General features: G+C 45.1%; 1 protein-coding gene across 2 annotated transcripts; it reads right to left on the bottom strand.

The window, feature by feature from the left end:
• Positions 1-20,504, bottom strand: PLA2G12B (phospholipase A2 group XIIB). 2 transcript variants are annotated; one of them, XM_039482842.1, is made up of 4 exons: positions 19,818-20,504; positions 15,146-15,234; positions 12,987-13,152; positions 1-2,027 (listed from the first exon to the last, which is right to left on the bottom strand). In XM_039482842.1, the coding sequence occupies exons 1-4, from the start codon at positions 20,050-20,052 to the stop codon at positions 1,909-1,911; spliced, it is 609 nt and encodes a 202-aa protein (XP_039338776.1). In that variant the 5' UTR covers positions 20,053-20,504; the 3' UTR covers positions 1-1,908. The 2 variants fall into 2 exon arrangements, with proteins under 2 accessions (XP_039338776.1, XP_039338777.1); XM_039482843.1 differs by having other exon boundaries at positions 2-2,027; positions 15,158-15,234; positions 19,818-20,502.
• Positions 20,505-21,215: the final 711 nt, after the last annotated feature.

Genomic DNA, 21,215 nt, shown 5'->3' with positions numbered 1-21,215 from the left:
TATTTTTGCAAGTGATATTTAATTGTACGTATAAACTCACCTTTAGACTTAACAATGGGTAGCAGTTCACCTTAAAAAATATAAAGCTCTTAGTGTCTGTCCCTCACACACAACCCCTCTGCCTCTCCCACCCCAAACAAACTAGGGCTGACAATCAGGTTCTTTCTGCAGGAAACATTCTGATGGACAACTACTGAGATGAACTTTTGGCACTGGAATACTCACTGGCTTATCACCTGCTCAGAGGGACATCTAATTTGCACTGAGGAAATAAGAATGGCCCTTCCAAATGCGGGTGGGGTGCTGGGAGGATGGGAATCCCCACACAACTCGGTGTGATCACTATTTATTACCTTAGACTCATGTTCTCTTACAATAGCCTCCCATTGCTGCAGACCATATGGGTCAGATGTGTAACACTTTCCAATGTGTGGGCAATAAGCCTGGCAAAAACAGGGACAGTAGTTTAAATAACGTACTGCTAAATGTATCAGTTTAAACATATGTGCCAGAAAGAATATAACTAAAACAGAATCTGTCAAAAACCAAACAGCGTTGTAACTTCCACTTTGTGCAGTGTGTAAAAGTGAATGGAAGACAGGAAGCGTGTGTGTGTACATCTATCGGCATGTGACAGATCCATGCATATTTTGTATGTTACACACACCTTGGTAGAAACTCCCTTTCAGCAGCAGCAACAAACCACAACAACAACAAAACTTCCTGGGGGGATGTAGTTTTTAAAGCCTTTAACAGATTTAGATCTTAGACATGTTTGAAAAAATAAATCCGCTGGGATTGTTCATCTCTTTAAGTTTGCCATGTCCTTACCCAAAGGAGGGGATGAAACCAAGCCCTGCCTTACCAAACACAGCCTGTGCAGTACCATTCTACAAATATGCCTTCGTATGCCTGAAAGTTTCCCAAAGTCCCCTCAAATCCTCCTGCAACCTCCCCCCCTTAAAAGGACACTGCTGAAGGTGCTTATTGGAGACTAATGTAATTTTTCCCTTTGGTTTTAAATTATGAAGGAGGAAAATAAACAGGTACAGCTGAATGGAATTGTGGGGGGAGCTTATTCCTCTGCTGTGAAATTATGGGCAGAATCTTATATGTGTATCAGAGTGTATACTGTTGAGCTACTTGAGCATGGATGGTCTTTGTCCCAGTCTACTTTTGTGTGCACTCATGTATCGGAACTACTCAAAATCCCTCTTGGCTAATATTTGGCCATGTCCCCAGCCATGAATCATTCTCTTAGCTAACAAAAATCCTTGGTTATCTGAACAGTTTGGGGAGTCTCGAAATATTTCAGAGAAACTGTAGTTTTCATGTGTGTAAATAATTGGGTCTGAACCAAAACCCCAGAAGGGGATGAATCCTTCCCCCTTTTTCTATACCCCCCCACCTTGCCCCAATATTGTGGCTCAGCCCATCTCCTGTGTTTGAATAATGTATTTAAAAGATGTAACTAGTGACTGGAACTTTGATGGCTAGTGGGAAAACTTGTTTTTCAGGGTGTATCAGTGATTCAGGGAGAGGAAGTTGTTATACACATGTGTATCTGCTGCAAAAACTACTTATTACTGTCTGCATTGCATTCTGTTTGCTCATCTTAATTGGTCTCAATAGAAAATTGGCATTATAATAACTCACAATGATACACCTGGAAAGAGATGGGGCTGTTAGATTGGATCTGAGGTGGGCAGTAGTTGTCACTGCCTCTGACAGCACCCCTCCACCCCAAAGCTGTAACTGATGCATTATACACAGTGCAAAAATCTGCTCCTCCTGCCCCCATATGATCATAACTTCTCCAGTTCAGAGGGCTGATGGAAAATGGCTTGCTAAAGAGCTGCATCAGAGATGGAATGCACGAGGTCATCTCTGGCCAGAGGGCTGTGCTCTTCAAAGTTCCTCTTTTTCTTCCTCATTACAAATGCAGGCGCTTCTTTGGCTGTTCATGAAGGGTCGGCAGCCCAGAGTCCAGACAGTGTTAAACACTGTATCTGCTACAGATTCACAAGCTGTCAGGAGGGAAGAGAACAGGCATGTCAGCAGTGGTCTCACCCTTTCATTGCTGGTTAAAATAGTGCCGGGACTGACCTCCAAACCAGTGTGGATTGTGTGGGGTACTGCAATGTCCTTTTGTCTTTGTGTACAGTTCTATTTCTCGCTGTCGGCTGGATTTAGGAGCCATTTTGTTCCCACTGTTGCTGCAGTCCAGTCTCTGACAGCTGTGCTCACTCTTAGAGAGACTTTCCTTTTGTTTTTTCTTGTTGAAAGTGTGTTATGCTCTTTGTGTATGGCGACATAACAAGTGATCTTCTCGAAAGATCTCTCTGCATCAACTCTTCCCTACTTCTCAGCCCCTCTATTTGACCACGGCCTCGTCTAAACTAAGCTTTTACCCCTAGGCTGTTTCTCACATGGCTATATCACCCTCACAGTGGGAGCAACAGTGTAAACCAGGTGCCAGTGGTCATCAGCCTTTGACATGGGTGTTATCTAGACCTGCTCTGAGCAGAGCCAGATGACACAGTAGTTAAAATGTCAAACAGCCTGGAGTTAGGGTTGCCAGTTTTGGTTGGACGTATTCCTGGAGGTTTCATCACATGACATTTTAGATTAATATTTAATTCCTGGAGACTCCAGGACAGTTCTTCAGGGTTGGCAACTCTAACAAAAGGCTCACTATTGAACTCCCCAGATAAATGAGTTAATACTAAACGCCACAGGGCGGTCATTTCCCCTGATGGGCTGAAGGCAATAAAATCAGTTCAGAAACAGACTTGGTAATAGTCCTACCCCATGGCCTTCTCTCTCTAGTCCCCTCGCAGCTCCTCTGGCCATTTCTCTGCAGTTCTGCCACTGTAACTCCTGCCACCTGGGACAGCCTTCCTGATCCCCTCTGCCCTCCTTGTTACTTCAGAGCTCCCCAGAGAATCTTTTGTTTTATTTAATTGGGTTTGGGGATATGCGTATAAAATGTATAGGACCATATATATATATATAGAGAGAGAGAGAGAGAGACATTCCCTGCCTTTGAGCACTTAAATCTAAGTAAGACACAAGAGGAGACACAGGGCAACAGTTCAGGAGTGGGGATGACTCATTGAAGACGTGGATTGCAATAAGGGATGTGAAAGAGATGATGGCTGACAGGTGAGAAAAAGGAGATTGTTCCAGGGATGCTTAATAGAAGGCACAAGCTGAGACTGGGAGGAGAACTAGAGTATGTCTACACATGGAGTTATTCACCAGTAATTGTTGTGCTTTAAATTCACAGCTTAATCTGCATTGTCTTTCAAGTGTAGACAATACCACAGATTCAGCTGTGCTTGTGCAACCCCTAGTGCAGTCAAGTAAAGCATTGGTGGAGCTTACCCCTGCTTGAAACCAGGCTAAACTGTCTGGGTGCAAATTGTGGCTGATTGGGGTTTACTCATCTGGCTGTTTGCCACCGATGGCTGTAATCAAGGAAAAGTCCTAGTGTAGACTAGCCAAATCCATTGAAGTCAATGGGAGTCTTTCTATTCACTTCAGGGGGGGAGGGATAGCTCACTGGTTTGAACATTGGCCTGCTAAACCCAGGGTTGTAAATTCAATCCTTGAGGGGGCCATATGGGAATGGGGGTAAAAATCTGTCTGGGGATTGGACCTGCTTTGAGCAGGGGTTTGGACTAGATGACCTCTTGAGGTCCCTTCCAACCCTGATATTCTATGATTGGCCTTTGAATCAGGTATATAGGGAGGAGTAGTAATGTGAACTGATTGTGAGGAAAGATGACAGAGTGGCTGGCCCTTTAAGTGAAGTAGCCCTGCTCCCCTGATGAGTAGGCAGGTTAACCCAGGTTGCCTCTAATGAGGGGCAGGGCAACCCCCTCTTATCCTTGAACTGGGGTAGCTGCAGAGTGGCAGCCCCTAGAAAGGGGCTGTGAGAGGAGCCTAGGGAAGGTCCTGAAGAGAGCAGTGAGCTCCTGTAATGGTTACCCCAGGATGGGAGGATATCATTTTGGTTGACTGCTTTTATTTTATGAAGGAACCCTGAGGACTTGTGCCCAAGAAAAGGGAGCTGAGAGCATAGCTATGAGGGGAGCAGGGCAGCAGCCGCTCCCTCACTGAGCACAAGTGGCGCCTTTTTAATCTTACTCACCTGGGAGTGTGGGGGAAGGCACCACCCACTGCAGTGCTTTTACTGACGGCAGCGCTCCAGGTCTTCGGTGGCACTTCGGCAGCAGGACCTTCACTCGCTCCGGTGGCACTGAAGCTTCATTGCCGAAATGCCACCGGATACCTGCGGAGCAAGTGAAGGTCCCACCGCCGAGGTGCTGCCGAAGACCCCTCTTCCCTCCACCTGGCTACGCCACTTAGCTGAGCACCTGAAGAACCTGGCACAGAACAGAAGGGGATGACTAGGACTTAAAGCAGACCCTCAATGTCTCCACTTAAAGACTGGGTGGAGTTATTCTAAATATTAACAAACATGCAACAGAGGCACTTGCTATGTTTAAAAGCTGTCAGTGGAATAACTACTGAGGCCCTTGAGGGGAGGGTGTAATCATGGCCTTTCAGGCCACACTCAGCCAGCAGAGGGCGCTCAAACAGAACTCTCTAATAAAGGGCTATCAAAACTGACAAAAGCAGAGTAGTAGGTAGGGTTGGTGTTGACCCTTGAAGATAAGAAGGAGCTGGGGGTGGGGGTGGGGAATGCACCTCAGCAATAAGATCCTCAGGCCTAGACTCTCTTTGTTCTCTTTAACTTGTTGCTGTGCCCATCTTCGGTACTTCTCTACAAATGTTTAATCATCCTTATGAGACAGGAAACCAATGGAGGGAGGCACAGTTTTTCAAGTCTGCAATAGCAGCACTCAAGTATGAACTTCCCTATTCATCTTAATTAGGTGTTAAGTTTGGAAAACAAATTAGTGACCCCTTAACCACCTCATTGCTGGCTGGCTGCACATGGGGACCCAGCCAGGGAGGCTGCATACCATTTGTGAGAAATGCTGGGATATGCAACACTTTAAGGAGTACATCATGGATTAGACTCGCTAAGAGGGTTCAGTGTTGTATAAATACTGTTTTATGCCCAAATAAAATGTTAGTCTCTAAGGTGCCACAAGGACGACTTGTTTTTGACTATACAGACTAACACAGCTACCACTCTGAAACTTGTTTTAAAGGACTGTCCTTCAGCTGGCAGGCTTAACTGTTGATGTCTTGTACCCTTCATTGTACACATTACACTGCTCTCTTTATTATTAATAATAATAATCTCTACATTGTAAATCATCAGTGTTTAAAAATAAGGGCCATTGGAACATTGAAATCCTGAGAGTTGGCTTTCTCTGGGATTTGCTGCAGGTGAGTTCCCAGTTGAGAATGTGGGATTTTTACCACTGTTGTAGCCCTTGTCTGGGGGATCACTGAAAACAGTAAATGTAACTTTTTGATATGGGCATTGGTTGGTAAGCTGATGGTTGGTGATTTCTTGGATCTCTTGTTTCCACCAATATCAGAAGGCAGCACTGGGCATATTTGGGGCATGTACTTCAGATGGCAACACACAGAAGCTGTTAAGGGGATACTAACAGGTGTGAGGAAACCAGGGCACCCAAGAGAAACTTTATTCTGCTCTCCCTGCTAAGGGTTCTTAATCTATCTCAATCCATTAGACCAAATGGAAACAGCAGCAAATGATAGAAGAATGGAAGAGACTGTTTTCCATGCTGTGTTCCAAAATTGGTGTGGGAAGGATGTAATAACAACAACTGACCTGGGATCTGGATATCTAGAGTTAGCCCTGTCACCCTTGACCATGTCCCTTTCAAAATCCTTGATGAGTAGTGCCCATTAATGGCAGTGAGTGTGTCACTGGCAGAACCCAACACGCAAGACAAAAGGGTTAAAACAGGCTTTTCAGAGGACAGGTCTACACTATGGACTTCTCCCAGCATAGCTGTAGGCAGTTATACTGACAAAACTGCACTTTTACCAGCATAGCTTGTTTCATGCAGTGAGGGGCTGGAACAAGCTATGCTGCCAAACCAGCATCCATATTCAGAGTGCTTGGCCAGCCCAGTACAGTATATCAATATAGCTACACTGCCAAAGTGCTGCTAAGGTAGACCTGGGCTCAGTCACTAGAGAAAATGTCCAAAAGATAGGCCAGAGGTATTAACACCTGTCCTAATAAATTTGGATCTGCATAGTCAGTAACCTTTTGGGGGGGGGGGGGAATTCTCCCACATCTCTCCCTCCCCCCCTCACCATTAACTCCCTCAGTCACTCAGAACCTCACATCTAGTGACCTCTGACTGAGGAGGGCTGTTCACAGCAACTTCTGAGCTACTTATGGAGCTAGGGATTGTGGAAGTGTTGGTTATAAGCAGGGCTGGTCTTACCATGAGGCGAACTGAGTCAGCTGCCTCAGGTGCCAGACTTGAGGGGGGCACTAAGACCCAGAATGTCGAAAATTGTCTGCTGCTGATGCATATGTATTCTCTCTGCTCTAGATGCACAGAGATGGTGGAGTGCTGTGCTGGAGGAAGGAGGGCACAAGAGACATAACAGGCAGGCAGAAAAAAAGGTGAGAGGGAATAACGGAAAGTAACAGGAGCTGCAGGGAGAGAGAGGAGGAGGAGCCTCTTATGTACCTCCCTAGCACCCCCAGGAGCTTGGACTGATTAACACCAGCTCCTCAGGGAGCTTCCTGTTTCCTGCTGCTTCCCTGAACCCACTTGAGGAGAACAGGCAGTCAACTGAAGTAGCGGAAGCGAGTTAGGCCCTGAAGACACAGACATCTTCCCTCACTCAGGCCCTGCTATCAGCCTGCTTATTTGTCCCCTTCAATTGAGTGAGAGCCACTAGAGCTGGCACAGAACAGCAGTCATGAGTGAAAGAAGAAAATGCCCCCTGGGACGGCATTCAGAAAAAGAAAGAAAAGCTTCCTTTGCTTTCTATCTAAGCAGGAAGGAGCTCTCCTGAGACACAGACACAAATGTTCACAGTGAGCCTTCCGGCCCCAGTGAGGAGATGCCTGATCTTCCAGTTACTCAGAGTGCAGGTGACCTGGCAGCTACTGCAGCATCCATATCTCCATCTCCAATGGATGTAACCATGCACATTCCTGAAGAAAAGTGTAGATCAGAGAAGAGTGTGGTGGAGACCCAAGAAACAGCTGCTGCTGAGTTTAGTTCCTTAAGTCTAGGTGATCCAGGACTGTGGACCCACTTGAGCAGTAGCCTAAGGGACTTTCTTGTTCTGCATGGGCCACAGCAAGTGGAAAAACTTCATGTTCCCCAAAGACAATGAAAATAGAAGTTTCCATCCAACACATTACTGGCATGAAATCCCCAATTGGTGACAAGGTGGTGAGGCCATGGCTTATGTACTCAAAAACCCAGAATGCTGCATACTGTTTTTGTTGCAACCTCTTCCAGCCTAATGTTCCAGCCACATTGAGTTCTACAGGAACAAAGGACTGGAAAAATCTGGCATGCCATGAGAAGGCAGCAAATCACCAGAGAGCATTCCATAGGTGGAAAGAGCTTGAGATAAGACTAAGCTTAACAGCCACCGTAGATGATTATCATCAAGAGAAGATTGTATCAGTGTGTCTTTACTGGCAAAATGTTCTGAAAAGGCTCATTGCCATTGTGAGAATGCTTGCTACCCGAAACCTAGCACAGCATGGCACTTCAGATCAGCTGTATGTGCCAAACAATGGAAACTTCCTTAAAATTGTGGAGCTGATGGCTGAGTTTGATGCTGTACTCCAGGAGCATCTAAGAAGAGTCACCACCCAAGAAATGTACACGCACCACCACCTTGGAAAAGCCATTCAAAATGAGACCATACAGTTACTGGCAACAAAAGTCAAACACAAGATTGTGGCAGATCTGAAGTCAGCAAGATGATATTCTGTTGTTCTGGACTGCAAACCTGACATCAACTATACAGAACAAATTACTTTAATGGTGCATTTTTCACTAGGTTCTGTTGTTGTTACAAATCTCCCTGCAATCATGGCTGGCTCCTGCTTTTTTGCGGCCTCAAGCGGCAAAGCGAAGAAAAAAAAATGAAGTCGATTGGTGGCACTTCGGCAGAAGCTCAATCGCGCTGCTTTCTTCAGCAGCAGGAATTCAGTGGTGGGTCCTTCACTCCCTCTCTTCTTCGGTGGCACTTTGGTGGCAGCTCAAAGAGAGAGAGAGAGAGAGGGACTGACGGACCCACCGCCGAATTGCTGCCAAAGACCCAGATGTGCCACCCCTTTCCATTGGCTGCCCCAAGCACCTGCTTCCTTTGCTGGTGCCTGGAGCCAGCCCTGCCTGCAATAGTGACTGTCAGAGAGCATTTTCTAGAATTTATTGACATTGATGATACTACAGGAGCTGGTATGACAAAAGCTTAAAAAGCTGGGAAATACGGGAATTGCAATAGCTGACATGAGAGGTCAGGGCTACGATAATGGTGCCAACATGAGAGGAAAGAACAGAGGAGTGCAGACACGGATCCGAGCATTAAACCTTTGAGCTTATTTTGTCTCATGCAGTTCTCATTCACTGAACTTGGTGGTCAGTTATACAGCTACAGCATCAGCTTCTAGTGAGGCTGATGAATTTTTGAATGTAATTCAAAGTATCTATGTATTTTTCTCTGCATCAACTCATTGATGGCAAATTTTGAAGCAACATCTGGGAACATCCTCTCTGACACTGAAACCACTGAGTGCCACATGATGGGAAAGTTGAGTGGAGGCGATAAAGCCTATCAAACACCAATTTGGGAAGATAGCTGATGCCATAGTTGCCATTATGGAGGATAATGCTATGGTAGGAACTGTTCATGGGAGAACAACGGCAGAAGGAAATGGAATCACCAGAAACATACATAACTTCAAATTTCTGTGTGGCTTAGTGTTGTGGCATGACATACCGTTTTGAAACAATTGTTGTAAGCAAGAGACTCCAAAGTGTTGACCTTGATATATCTGGACCAATGGAATGACTGGACAAAGCAAAGTCATACCTACAGTCTTACCAGTCAGATGAGAAATTTCAAAACATTCTGAAGAATGCACAGAAGTTGGCAGAGGAACTTCACACTGAAGCTATTTTCCCACCCATTCAAGAACACAAGAGTCACCGAAGAAGACATTTTGATTGCGAGGCACGGGATAATCCCATGTGAGATCCCCAAACAACAACTCAAGTTGAATTCTTTAACCAGGTGCTAGATTGTGCAATACAGTCAGTTGAAGAACATTTCATGCAGCTCAAGGAACACAGCAGTATATTTGGGATGTTGTAGGATATTCTAAAACTCCTCACTATACCTGAGGAAGATCTACACCAGCAATACAGGGCACGAGAGACAGTGTTGACACATGATGACATGCGCGCTATTGATGCGAGTGATTTAAGTGATGAACTGAAAGCCCTTTCAGGATACATTTCAGTAGGATCAACTCCAAAGGCTGTTCTGGAATATATGTGCACAAATAAGATGACCACCCTCTTTCCAAATGCTTTTCCAAATGCTTGCTTCCTGCCTCAGGTGCCAAAATGTTGTGGGCCGGCCCTGCCCTAGGGGCAGAGATTGCTGCTTGCATCACAGTCCACAAGGGCAAGCAAAGGGTCTACCATGCTACACTGCAACTCAGCCACTAAGCAGTCCAAATCTATGCCCAGAACGGGTGTTTCTCCGCTCATCTCTCTGCATCTCAGCTCCAAGAGTGCCCCTTCCTGCCCACTGATCACACCAGACTTGCCAATTTTCCTTTTGTTCATTAATCTGACACAGGGTTACCCAATTGCAGGAGCTCTAACCCCTGCCAAATCCTTACACTCTTTCCAAACTGCCCCATTTGTCTCTCTTTCCCATTTTTCATTTCACTCCTGCTAGCAACCTACCCTCTGCTTAGGCCAGTCTCACTCCTTGTGTTCCAAGCACTCTCCTCCAAACCAATTTTCAACCCACATTTGTGATGCCTTCTAATGCTGAGCTCCCTTCATGGGGGCTTCACTCCTTCCTAGACTCAAACTGCTGTCTCACTACCTTTCTGAATTAGATTATTGTGGTAGTGTTTTTTTTTAATTTGTTTAACCACAAAGGATACTTAGTCCTATATAAATCTGTCTCTGTGTTTTTAATATGCCTTTGGCTGAAGTATCTAAGCACTACAGAGAAAGGAAGGTTCACATTGATTCTGCCAAAGAAAACCAAATTCTCTCATCTTCGTCTATAACCCCATGCATGCTTGTTTTTATGTGGTTGTTGTCTGGTGCCAGGGAGCTCCACAGCATGGATACCCTCCACTCAGAATACTTTGTCTGCAGCCCACAGGAATTTCATCTTGATAACCAGGAGCTTTAGTGTCCATAACTGTCGCATATGCCTTGTTGGATGGCGGAGGGAGAAGTTGTCACTAAGACATGTAGGTTTCAACTATTAATTGCCTCACAGATCAGGATTAGCACCTTGAACTGGATCCAGAATTGGATCAGGAACCAGTGCAGTTCTTTGTTGAAATGTGGCCTACCAATTCATTTCACTTAGCAGCTGGGCTTCAGTATAATGAACTGTGGCTTCCATGTGGCCTTTGCCAACAGTCCCAAGTAAGGTGAACTGCAGCCGTCTAGCCTGGATATGATGAAGGGTTGTGACACTGTGGCTGAATCCACATCAGAGAGGAAAGGATGCAGTCTCTGGGCTAACTGAAGATGAATCAAGGCCTTTCTGGCCACTGTCACTATTGGGTGCCCAAATAGTGCAATTAGCCCAACAGGACCACTAGACTGTCCATTGCCTTGACTATCAGATACACACTCACAATAGAGGTGAAGTTACAATAACTTATTGCTCCTCAAATTGTCCCTGCTCTGTTGATATTGCCTGTATTGTATTAAAGTTCCAGGAGCTGATTCCTGGCTACATTTGCAGCTGTTCTTCTATTAAATATTTCTACTTTTGGTCACCTCCTGAAATTCACAAAAATGGTCATATCAGCCTCAAAATTGGTAGGCTACTTCTGAGACAGGGTTCAAATTTCTCTACCAAATTTGAACAAAATCAGACAAAGGGTTCAGGAACTGATACCCTAAAAACAGTCATTGATGAGAGCTCAGGGTTTTAATTTTTTTTTTTTTAATATAAGCAAAATAAGACGGACATGGAGGTAGCAAGAACCTAATTTACTGGACTTCTTAGCAGTGAATTGTGACAGCACCAGTGTTTCATAGTTTAGTCATATTTCAAAAGTTGTTAATCTTTTGATTAAGAACATTATTAAGGAAGTTTGGTTTCAGCAAACAATTTTAAGGTCTTTGGCAGTCACTCTCAGAAGCATATTCTGGACAACTGCACTAGAAAAGTCCGGGGAATATTAATATGAGGACTGTGAACACCTGCCATGCGGCAGTACCACAAAGGAGGCCCAGTGATATGAAGAGGCGCACTCAGAGGTATTTCAGGAGCAGGTGCTGAAGCATAGTGCTTCCCTCCCTTCCCAATTCAATGAGCCTCCTGTGGCTAGCACACTAGGGATCTATCTACGCTACAGCAGCACCAAAGCTGTGCCACTGTAGCACTGTAGTTTAGGGCCTGTGTCCAGGGGCGGCTCTAGGAATTTGGCTGCCCCAAGCACGCAAGGGGCGCACTGCCGGTCCCGCGGCTCTGGTGGACCTCCCGCAGGCATGACTGCGGAAGGTCTGCCGGAGCCGCCTGTCGCCCTGCTGGCAAAATGCTGCCCCAAGCACGCGCTTGGTGCGCTGGGGTCTGGAGCCGGCCCTGCCTGTGTCAATGCAAGGGGTTTTCCATTGTAGTTAATCCATCTCTCTGAGAGGTCATAGCTAGGTTAATGGAAGAGTTGTTTGTTTGTTTCTCCCCCCCCACCCCCAATCAACCTAGCTGTGTCTACAGTAGAGGTTAGGTTGACCTAACTATGTTGCACAGGGCATGACACTTTTTCACAGCCCTGAATGATGTAGCTAGGTCCATCTAATTTCAAATGTAGCCCAGGCCTCCCATCTCATAAGCCACATGAGGTTTGGTGGCAGGAGAAGGAGGAAAGCTGCATGCACTGTTTCTAATTTAAACTCCACCATTCTAGGAAGGTGATATACACTCAAGCCACTGTGATGTGCCTGTAACTGTCACTTGATTTGTGAAGGAATCTGTATTTAGCTTCAGCCAACTGCTTTTCAGCCAACCTCTGTTTCTCAGACATTGGGGAAGCTGGGAGATGATTTTTGTCTCCACGTCAAGATTAAGAGAAGAGAAGCTGGGTGGATGTTGGCATTTCAGTGGCACTACCCTCTATGGTATCACATTCTCCCTGTCCCCTCCCCCATAGTGGCTTTACTTGGATGTAAACATTAATAAAGAAGAGGTGGCAGCCCATATGGCAAGCTTCAACTCAACCCAAATCAAGAATGGTTGAGAGAGTTTGAATCTTGAAATTGGGGCTTATAAACGTAACATGTTAATAAGAACCTTTTGTCATAAAGTTAAATACTGTGGAAAAATTAACTCCTTTCTAAAACATTAACACTGAGCCTTTTAAATCTGGCTAAGGGATTTGGACACCCAATTCCCATTGGAAAGTAGTAAGAACTGATCATCCCCATAGGTGGCTCTGAAAATCCCACCCAAAGGTAAAAATGAATGGCTTGGGGCTGTTTTATTTTTAAAATATTAATAAGCTTCAAACATAAAAGCACATTAGGTAATGGTCTGGGACAGGTCTGCGTTAGAGAGGAGGGAGGCAATGTTCAAGCAAAAGTTAGGGCTAGCTCAGCCTTTTGATCTAAGTGTATTTCACATGTGATTGCTGCTCGGCTGTGGCAGTGCTATGTCCTATTGCAGTCACAGCAAAAACCTGCTGCTGTGTTGTAGGAAAAGGACCTCCTGCTACTGCTCCTCTGGAAAATGGGGCTGGAGCCACCTGCCTCCCACAAGAGTGGCCTGGGTGCAAAACTCACCTTCAACCTTGGAGACAAAACCCAGGCTCCGTTTGAGGTCTGAGCAGATGGAGTGGAGGCACCAGCGGAACTTAGCATCACAGCGGTATTTGTTGGCTCCGCAGGTGTCATAACAAACATCCAGCTGGTTACAGCACTTAGTCATGGCAGGGATGCCTAAATCCAACTGGAGGAAGAGAAAGGGAAGACAGCACTGCTCAGGCATTGTACTTAGTGAAGGGTCTATCCTCCTCTCCAATGGTGGTGATGCCCCTCTTTCCCCAAACCATCAAATGCTGCTCCTTGACCCAAAGCTTCTGCTATACAATTCCAGTGTTAATGCCATAGTTGTAACAAACAGAGCTGTAAGGTCAAGAACAAATACACTTTGGATTTTTGGTTTATACTCTCCCATTAGTGAGTGTGTAATAGGCACGAGAGTTACATATGGGCCTGTTCATATCAAGGTGGGAATGACGTCCTTATTTTCTAAATTACTTATTAGAAACTGTTTCTCTTCCATGTCCCTGATGTAGGGGTCTAGTTTCCTCTCCTTGCTTCTAACACTCATGAATGCACACGCATGCAGGAGATGACAGAAGCCTCTAGAGAGGTTTGTGGTGATGTCCAGTTTAAGGAAATAAAATAACTTCTAAAATAGCCCACAAGGGATTTTTTTAACAGAATTTTAATTGGTGCAGACCCTGGTGGGAACACAAATAGGCTAATTAGCCAGGCCAGCTCTTATAGAGGCTCTTCAAGGAACCATTCTCATGGTATAGATCGGGGCTGGCAACCTTTCGGAAGTGCTGTGCCCAGTCTTTATTTATTCACTCTACTTTAAGGTTTCGCGTGCCAGTCATACATTTTAATGTTTTTAGAAGGTCTCTTTCTATAAGTCTATAATACAACACTAGTTTAGTTATATATGTAAAGTACATAAGGCTTTTAAAATGTTTAAGAAGCTCCATTTAAAATTAAAATAAAATGCAGAGCCCCCTGGACTGGTGGCCAGGACCTGGGCAGTGTGAGTGCCACTGAAAATCGGCTCGTGTGCCGCCTTTGGCACGCATGTCATAGGTTGCCTACCCCAGTGTAGATTAACTTTTCATTTCATTAATTGCTTTAAAAATAACCAAGATACAAAGCCTGGAAATGAGTTGAATTTAGTACTCAATATTGAGGTGGGGAGCTGTAGAAAGGGGCTGCATAGTGGGAGATTTATGAGAGCAAACACCACTTCACCCCTGTAAATAGGCTTTGCAGGGAACACCAGGCATTGCCATTTATCTCTAAGCTTTGAGAAATTGACTGCCTTGCACTGAATGTTCCCTACTTATCTGGGTTTCCATTGAGTGGCTTCTATTGCACCAGCGCTCCGTAGCTAACGCACGGATTGCCACGTACCTTCTGAACTGCTTCCCTGATGCAATCATTTGCTTCTCCTGCATTTATCTGCTAGGTAGACTTTATCCTCCAATAAATACTAAGACAATTGGAGTTTTGTATCATGCATCCACACATGTAATCTGACAGGATTATTCATCCACCATAAGCAGCAGCCACCTACAGTTGGGAGCTGATTACTCTGCGGGTTAGCAAATCAGATAGTAAATTAAATGGTTACTTAAAGTTACATTTTCCTTCTCTTGCCATCGCAGACAGCCATCTCCTTGGCAGACCCAGGCAGACAATTTAGGGATGCACCCTATCCATGTACCTATCTGCTCCACTGATACTGACTTGGTCTTCTTATTCATTCCATGAGTGGTGTACCTGAGCCCAATTATCCACTGACACTTTAAAAACCCTTACAGCCCAATCTGGGTCTATGCCGGTTATGCGATATATATGTATCTTTTCATCCTTGCAAACAATAGCTGTAACTACCCCTAACCCACCTGACCCAAGATGTACAGTACCTTCCCTCTCAACCTGTGTATATTTCATTTCAAACATTTATTTTAATAAAAATTTTAAATATATGACTATCACAGCAATCTTTGGAAAGGTGAGGATACCACTCAGAGCTGGCTGCAGCCAGGAAAAAAATACAATAGTTATCATACCAATAGCACATGTCCAAGCTAGACCAGATTCTTAACTATTTTTTTTTAAGCTGATTATTCTGGTTAGTGAATTATTTCATGGGGGAACTAGGTGTTAGCAGCAGTACATACACTTTCTGGTACCTTGAGACCAAGGAAGTAGGAGCTGCAGCCATTGGGCTCTTGTGGCTTGTAGTTCGGTCTGGGCATTGGAGCCTTCCCTTGAAAGACGGAGAAATGTGAAAAGTTAAGGATGAGAGATTGCAGGGGTGGCAAACTTAGAGGTAAGCACATGTTCTTTGCTTTTGGTTTGCCATAGGCAAAGAAACATTGTATGGCAAGGGTCTTAAATACAGCCTCCCATAGGCAGCCTAGCTCCACTGAACAGACAGCGGACCATCAACCACCTACTCTCTTGCTTTAAGAAGAGAGGCAAAACTGCTCTTTTCAGATCAAGTGAAAGACAGTACAACACTCTCTGAGGACCTGGTTGTACCTCCCTCCAATCACTAACCCTTTACGAAGGGCTATGGCATTGCTGGATTCCAGTGTTTACAACCTTGTCTAGTTCTCCTCCTGGACAGTTACCAGTCTGTTGTAAATGGACGTAAATATGAGTCCCCTGGGTCTCTAACTCAATTGGGTCTGGGCTGAGTCTAGCTACTATTCCGAGCTCTGGGTCTCCAGGTCACATTCCCAGGCTCAGGCCTGAGTCCTTCTCAGGGATACAGGACTCTGCATTCCAGCTGCCTCAGACCTCCTGGGCGCCCCCCTCCCCCCCGCCAATCTCTTCCACATGTTCCACCTGGGCTATATTCAAGTAGTAAAGAGAGGGGATATCCACTTCTGTGAAAATGTTGGTAATAGAGCCCTCCACAATGGAGTTAAAATTTCACCTGCTGTTTATTTCTTTCATCAGAGACTTGGGCCAGCGATGGGCTCCCTAGCATTGGCTATTCAAGCCACGTTAGATTACACTGCCCATTTTTACTAGGGTGACTGGCTGTCCCGATTTTATAGGGACAGTCCTGATATTTGGGGCTTTGTCTTATATAGATGCCTATTTACCCATCCCAATTTTTCACACTTGCTGTCTGGGCATCCTAATTTTTACACAGCCCCATTCAGCACTGTGCTGGAAATCATAACTTCTAGAGCTCTTAAGTGTTAAAATGGGTCCCTTGGACCAACTCTGAAAAGGAGGCAATGTGCTGCAAAATGCTGCAAATCCTGCTTGCCTGCCCACCCACAGAACCTGACCTCTGAAACTGGGGGAAACTGGCCAGAGAATTTTTATTTTTAGCCCACTTTTGCTTGAATGCCTGAGAGTGTGGCTCTTCATTTTTCACCATTGACTTTCCTAAAGAAATCCCTTACTATCCCTCCCAAGATTTTTCAGCAAACAACCACATAAACATAACCGAAAAGGGGGGTGGGGGGTGTTATATATATCATTGTGCATTCCCAGTCCTCCACACTACAGCCCTCTGCTGGTGAGAAATCCGCTAAGAACCATGTCAGCTGGCAGCTAGGAGAAGGGAGATTCCAACTGCAGAGAGAATGGGGAAACTCTCTCATCAGCATAAGATGGATATGACCATTACCAGTAAGTCCCAACCTTCATTTCAGCAATACAGACTATTAGCAGCATTAGTAGAATGAAAAAAAGAGCAGTGGGTAGAGTTTGTAACAGTTTGCCCTGGGAAGAAAAGACCAGATCTTTAATTCCTGACGTAGTTGCAGATGGCTGCCCTAGGTCAAGGGATTCTGCATTTATTCTTCCTGTGAACAAATTCATTTTATCTCACATTCTGGATTTTTCCCCTAACTTGCAACTTCAACTGCTTGACTTGGGGGCGAAAGCATGGACAAATACTGTAGGACTGCATGGATCATCAAAAACCTCCAGGATCTGCTGCCAATATTTCAACAAGGGACTTTGCTAATTTCAACTTTAGCCTGTGACTAATCACTTGTCCCAGGGGAACATATGCTAGCAGGGAGGAGAGTGAAGAAGGAATCTACTTGTTTGTTTAAATGGGAAAACAAAATACTTTCTCATGACTACAAACAAGGAGGGAGGTTACATCATGTAGCAAACATACATCTGCTCTTCTTGCTGGATTTGTTCCTGACAAGTAGATATAGAGAGTTAGGGGTAGTACAGCAAATATCCAGTGTGAATTCTTGAATGGGAGTTATGAACGTTTGAGTGCCAAAACCTCACAGGGCACCTCTGGGTACAGAACGCTGGGGTGTTTTAAATAATGACCGTTTGGTCCATTCCAAAGCCAAAATTTTGCTCTTTGGAAATCTTTCTGGGCCAGTGGTTTAGGTAATCCTGGCAAACAGAGTGGGAACCTGTCAGGCAAGGATCTCACTGCAATCTTCCCTTTGCAGTGGAGGCAGAATTTTTAACATGGGGCTCCTAGGGGCTCCCTCCAACACTTCTGTGATTCATCTTCTAAAGAAGGCATAAAAGACCTTAACAAGGGAATGACTTCTCTCCACTTCACAGGGCATCTTGAGCCTTTATCAAGGCTAACACTCGTTTACCCTTAACATAACTTAAATGGGGATAATTATTTTAACAAGAAATATGCTCCCCAGGCATTTGAGCTGCTTTCTGTTCTGTGGGCACCTGATTCTCATTTCCCTTACCATGGTATCTCCATTTATGTCAAAGGGTTGTCTTCTGATTCTCCTGTGTGAGAATAAATGGAGATACCTGTGTGAGGGGATATCTGTGTTAGGGCCATTGTTATGCAGGATCAGGTCCTAAACTGCTTTCCTACTATTTGAAATGCCTCTTGAAGTAGTTGGGACTCTTGGGTACACTCAAGCTGGTGCCTAGAGCTGGCCCTATCAAGCTGGTACTTGGGGCGGCAACTCCAGAGAGGGGCGGCACTTTCAGGTATTCGGCAGAGGGTCCCTCACTCCTGCTTGGAGCAAAGGACCTCCCACTGAAGTGCCGCAGAGCGCAATTGCGACTTTTTTTTTTTTGGCGGCTTGGGGTGGTAAAACCCCTGGAGCCGGCCCTGGGTACACTGATACTACAGGACTGGAACCATAAGGCTTTGTGAAACCTAATCTGAATATAACTGTTGTCTGTTCAAGTACATTTAAGCACTTGCCTGGATAGTGGCAGTTACAGCTGTCCCCTGTCACACAAGCACTCTCTTTATGGTTCATCAGACCCACAGGCTGCCACTGTCACAAAGCCCTGGCCTCAGCTTGTTGGCAGGTTGCCTGCCAGATTCTTTTCCCCCTACTGTGTTTAGAGGTAAGACCTTCCTTGTGACACATCTCCTATGTTCTTCAGCATAAGTAGGGCAACTGATTTCCCAAAGGTCTGTTGTAGTCTAAAATGTCGGTTGGTGAAAGCATCCTTGAATACATTCAAGAAGCTTTTCCATACATTCTGTCTCAAAGACAAACTGACTTGTACCTTAAAACAAACAAACAAAACAAAAAAACCTGAAAGCCTAAGACACATCAACTGTTTGGAACAGCCTGAGTGTTAAAGGTTTGTGTAATAGTGACAACAGCTCTTATTTACCTTCTAGTTCTCTCGCTCCCTCCTCCCCTCATTACTACTAATCTTAGAACTAAAGAACTGCTGAATAATTAAACTCTGATGACTGCAGAGACTGCTGCAGCCTGCCTGGTCTGCTGCTTGTGTGAGTCATTTAGAAACTCCACCTGATAAGCTGATAGATTTGTACAGCTGGAGCCAGCAAGACCCCTTACTCCTTGTGACTGTAAAGGCTTGGCTGTCTAACTAAACTGGTGTGGGCGGGAAAGGAAGCTTCCTTGTGGAAGATGCTGAATCTGAAAGTTCCCTGGATGATGAGGGGCAAACCCGAGTTACATCTGTCCTAATCTGACCTGCTGTTCTTCTGACCTCAGAATGGCTGAATCTAAGCAAATAAACTTGATACATGTTAAAGAAGCAAATAGCATCACTGTGTTATACAAAGTCCTTTCTTACTTAGTGTTTTGGGCCCAAAGTATGCTAGGGGTTGGTCCCTTATTTGGGGGGGGCGGGGTTGGTCCCCTCTGCTGAAGAGTTGTCCCCTGATTTGGAGCCCTAGATGACTGAGAACTGCCGTGTGTTAAGACACCCATGTTCTCGTCTCTCCTGTTATTCCCAATTAGCAAAAAAGTCCAAAGGAGTCTTTACCCTTTAGGGAAGCCCTTAATCTTCAGGGCGGGGCAAATTGGCCCTTGGCTGTTCCAGGTACGGAAAGAACAAGCTTCCCCACTGTGGTGTCTATATACTAGGCTTAGTTATCAACACAGGGTTGAATTCTATCCTCCCCCGGTTAGTTTCTGACTTGCTAACTCAGTCTTAGACACAGAGTTCCCCTTTGTTTTAAGGAATTCTCTATCAGTGTAAGTGTCATGAACAGAATCCATCATAGCTCAGGGGAAAGGCTGTAAGTTTAAAAACAAGCAAAGGGGAGTTTGAAAGGAAAAAGGTCAGGGAAAAAACCCACCAAGAATTCTGAGGGGGAAGTAGAGACTTAAAGACTCCATTAGTATCAATTTAGAAAGCTAATGGAGTGTGGACAGTGCTGGGAGAGCAACATGCAGATTCAGTCAGAAGTCGTAGAAACAGATACAAAATGTACAAGAGTTGTGTCTCCAGAGAATTTCTGTTGCATTTGCCCTTCCCATCTTCTGGCTCAAACCCAAAACTGATAGTAAGAACTGTTACTGTAAGGCCTGAAATAGGCATACCAATTCACAGGACAGGTGCCTGAACCCACAGGGCCCTATGGAAAGGAAAGAAGCCACTTACCATATCTACATCTGTACTGACAAACCCCATTTTTTCCTCCTAGCAGCTCTAAAAAAGAGTCAAAATAGCCATTAACGGTTTCAAAGCCATCTCTGATGGTCCCAATGCCCCAGTCTGCTGAGGATGATTCTTCTGGGGCAGCTTGGTTGACTGTGTTCTCTGGGGTTACTTCTTCATCGCATCTTCCTAGACTCAGGGCCAGGCACAGAACCACTGTCTTGACAATCTGCTTCATCCTGCTGTCAGACCAAACAAATCCAGGCTCCCGAAACGCTAATGCACAGGCATGTAGTGAGGTGGAAATGAGACTGGGTTGTTTCACATATAGAGCATGTATACTACTCTCGCTGATGGACTTTAAACACTGCTGTGGTAACCAAAGTGAGGTCACAGCAATTAGAGAGTGCAAAGGTCAGACAAAGTGGAGATTCGGTCCAAGTTCAGCTCATAAAACAGGAGAGTGGAGGACAGTTGTGTAATACTGTGAAATGGTTCAAGCACCTTAGCATGGGGCATTTAGCCAGTATTTGGATGGGGCAGGAGGGAATGTCCCTCTTTCAAATGATCTGTCACAGCATGCTATCAGACCATGCTTATCTTCATCGGGGATTGGTAGCTGGTCATGAGTTCAGTGAAACACCCCATTCAGCTAGTGCATTAGACAGCTGGCCACAAAACCTTTCCTGGGGTTTTGTTTCTTTTTAAATCTTCCCCTTTCTTTGGAATTGGGGGTGGGGATTTGGGTATCCTCTCTAGACTTTCTATGCTAAGATGGTGGGGCAAGTGCCTGATCAACAAGAATGTCCCTGCTGGAGGTTTTTGTGGTCAGGTAGACCAGGGACTGGGCAATCAGGGCATATTCCACAGCATGCTGGTTCTAACACTCTTGTAAAGCTACTTTACCTTAATGACCACCTACTTTACAGCATACTAATAGATGAATGACCATTCTCCTTACGCTTTTGCTGGGACCCCTGCAGTGGCTGATGTAGCAGTAGTCTGACCAACTCTACACTGGAGGGGGGGATGATTCCTGAGGATCTCTTATGGTGTCTCACATAGAATGGTCCTGGGGCACCTGTGAATCTTTGTTATAAAAATATAATATACTGTCAGCCAGACCAGCAATAAGTGACCCATAATATACATATAATTTGTGGCACTTAAAACTATACCTGCTAGGGGCTCCATTCCACAGCATTGTTGTTCCTCCTGGTCCTGAGATGGAGCCAGTTTAATGCATTCATCTGGCCTCCATATCAGTTTAAGCCTTTGCAGAAATTAAACATTTAAATCAATGCTTCGAGCCCCCCGGTTACAAAAAAAACCCACCCCTCCCTAACATCACCCAGTGGAATGCTGTCTTCAAGCGGCCTGAAGTGTTAGCTATCCCACTAA

The sequence above is a fragment of the Mauremys reevesii genome, linkage group 7 (assembly GCF_016161935.1).
Source record: "Mauremys reevesii isolate NIE-2019 linkage group 7, ASM1616193v1, whole genome shotgun sequence".
Taxonomy (NCBI): domain Eukaryota; kingdom Metazoa; phylum Chordata; order Testudines; family Geoemydidae; genus Mauremys; species Mauremys reevesii.
The sequence above is the reverse complement of the archived record's forward strand: the minus strand, read 5'-3'. Positions and strand labels throughout refer to the sequence as shown.

Coding starts and splice junctions, on each gene's coding strand:
- PLA2G12B (XM_039482842.1), bottom strand. CDS start 20,052: ATGAAGCAGATTGTCAAGACAGTGGTTCTGTGCCTGGCCCTGAGTCTA. Junction 15,235..19,817: donor TCAGTACAGATGTAGATATG/GTAAGTGGCTTC, acceptor CCGTCTTTCAAG/GGAAGGCTCCAATGCCCAGA. Junction 2,028..12,986: donor TTTTGTCTCCAAGGTTGAAG/GTGAGTTTTGCA, acceptor CCCTCCTGACAG/CTTGTGAATCTGTAGCAGAT.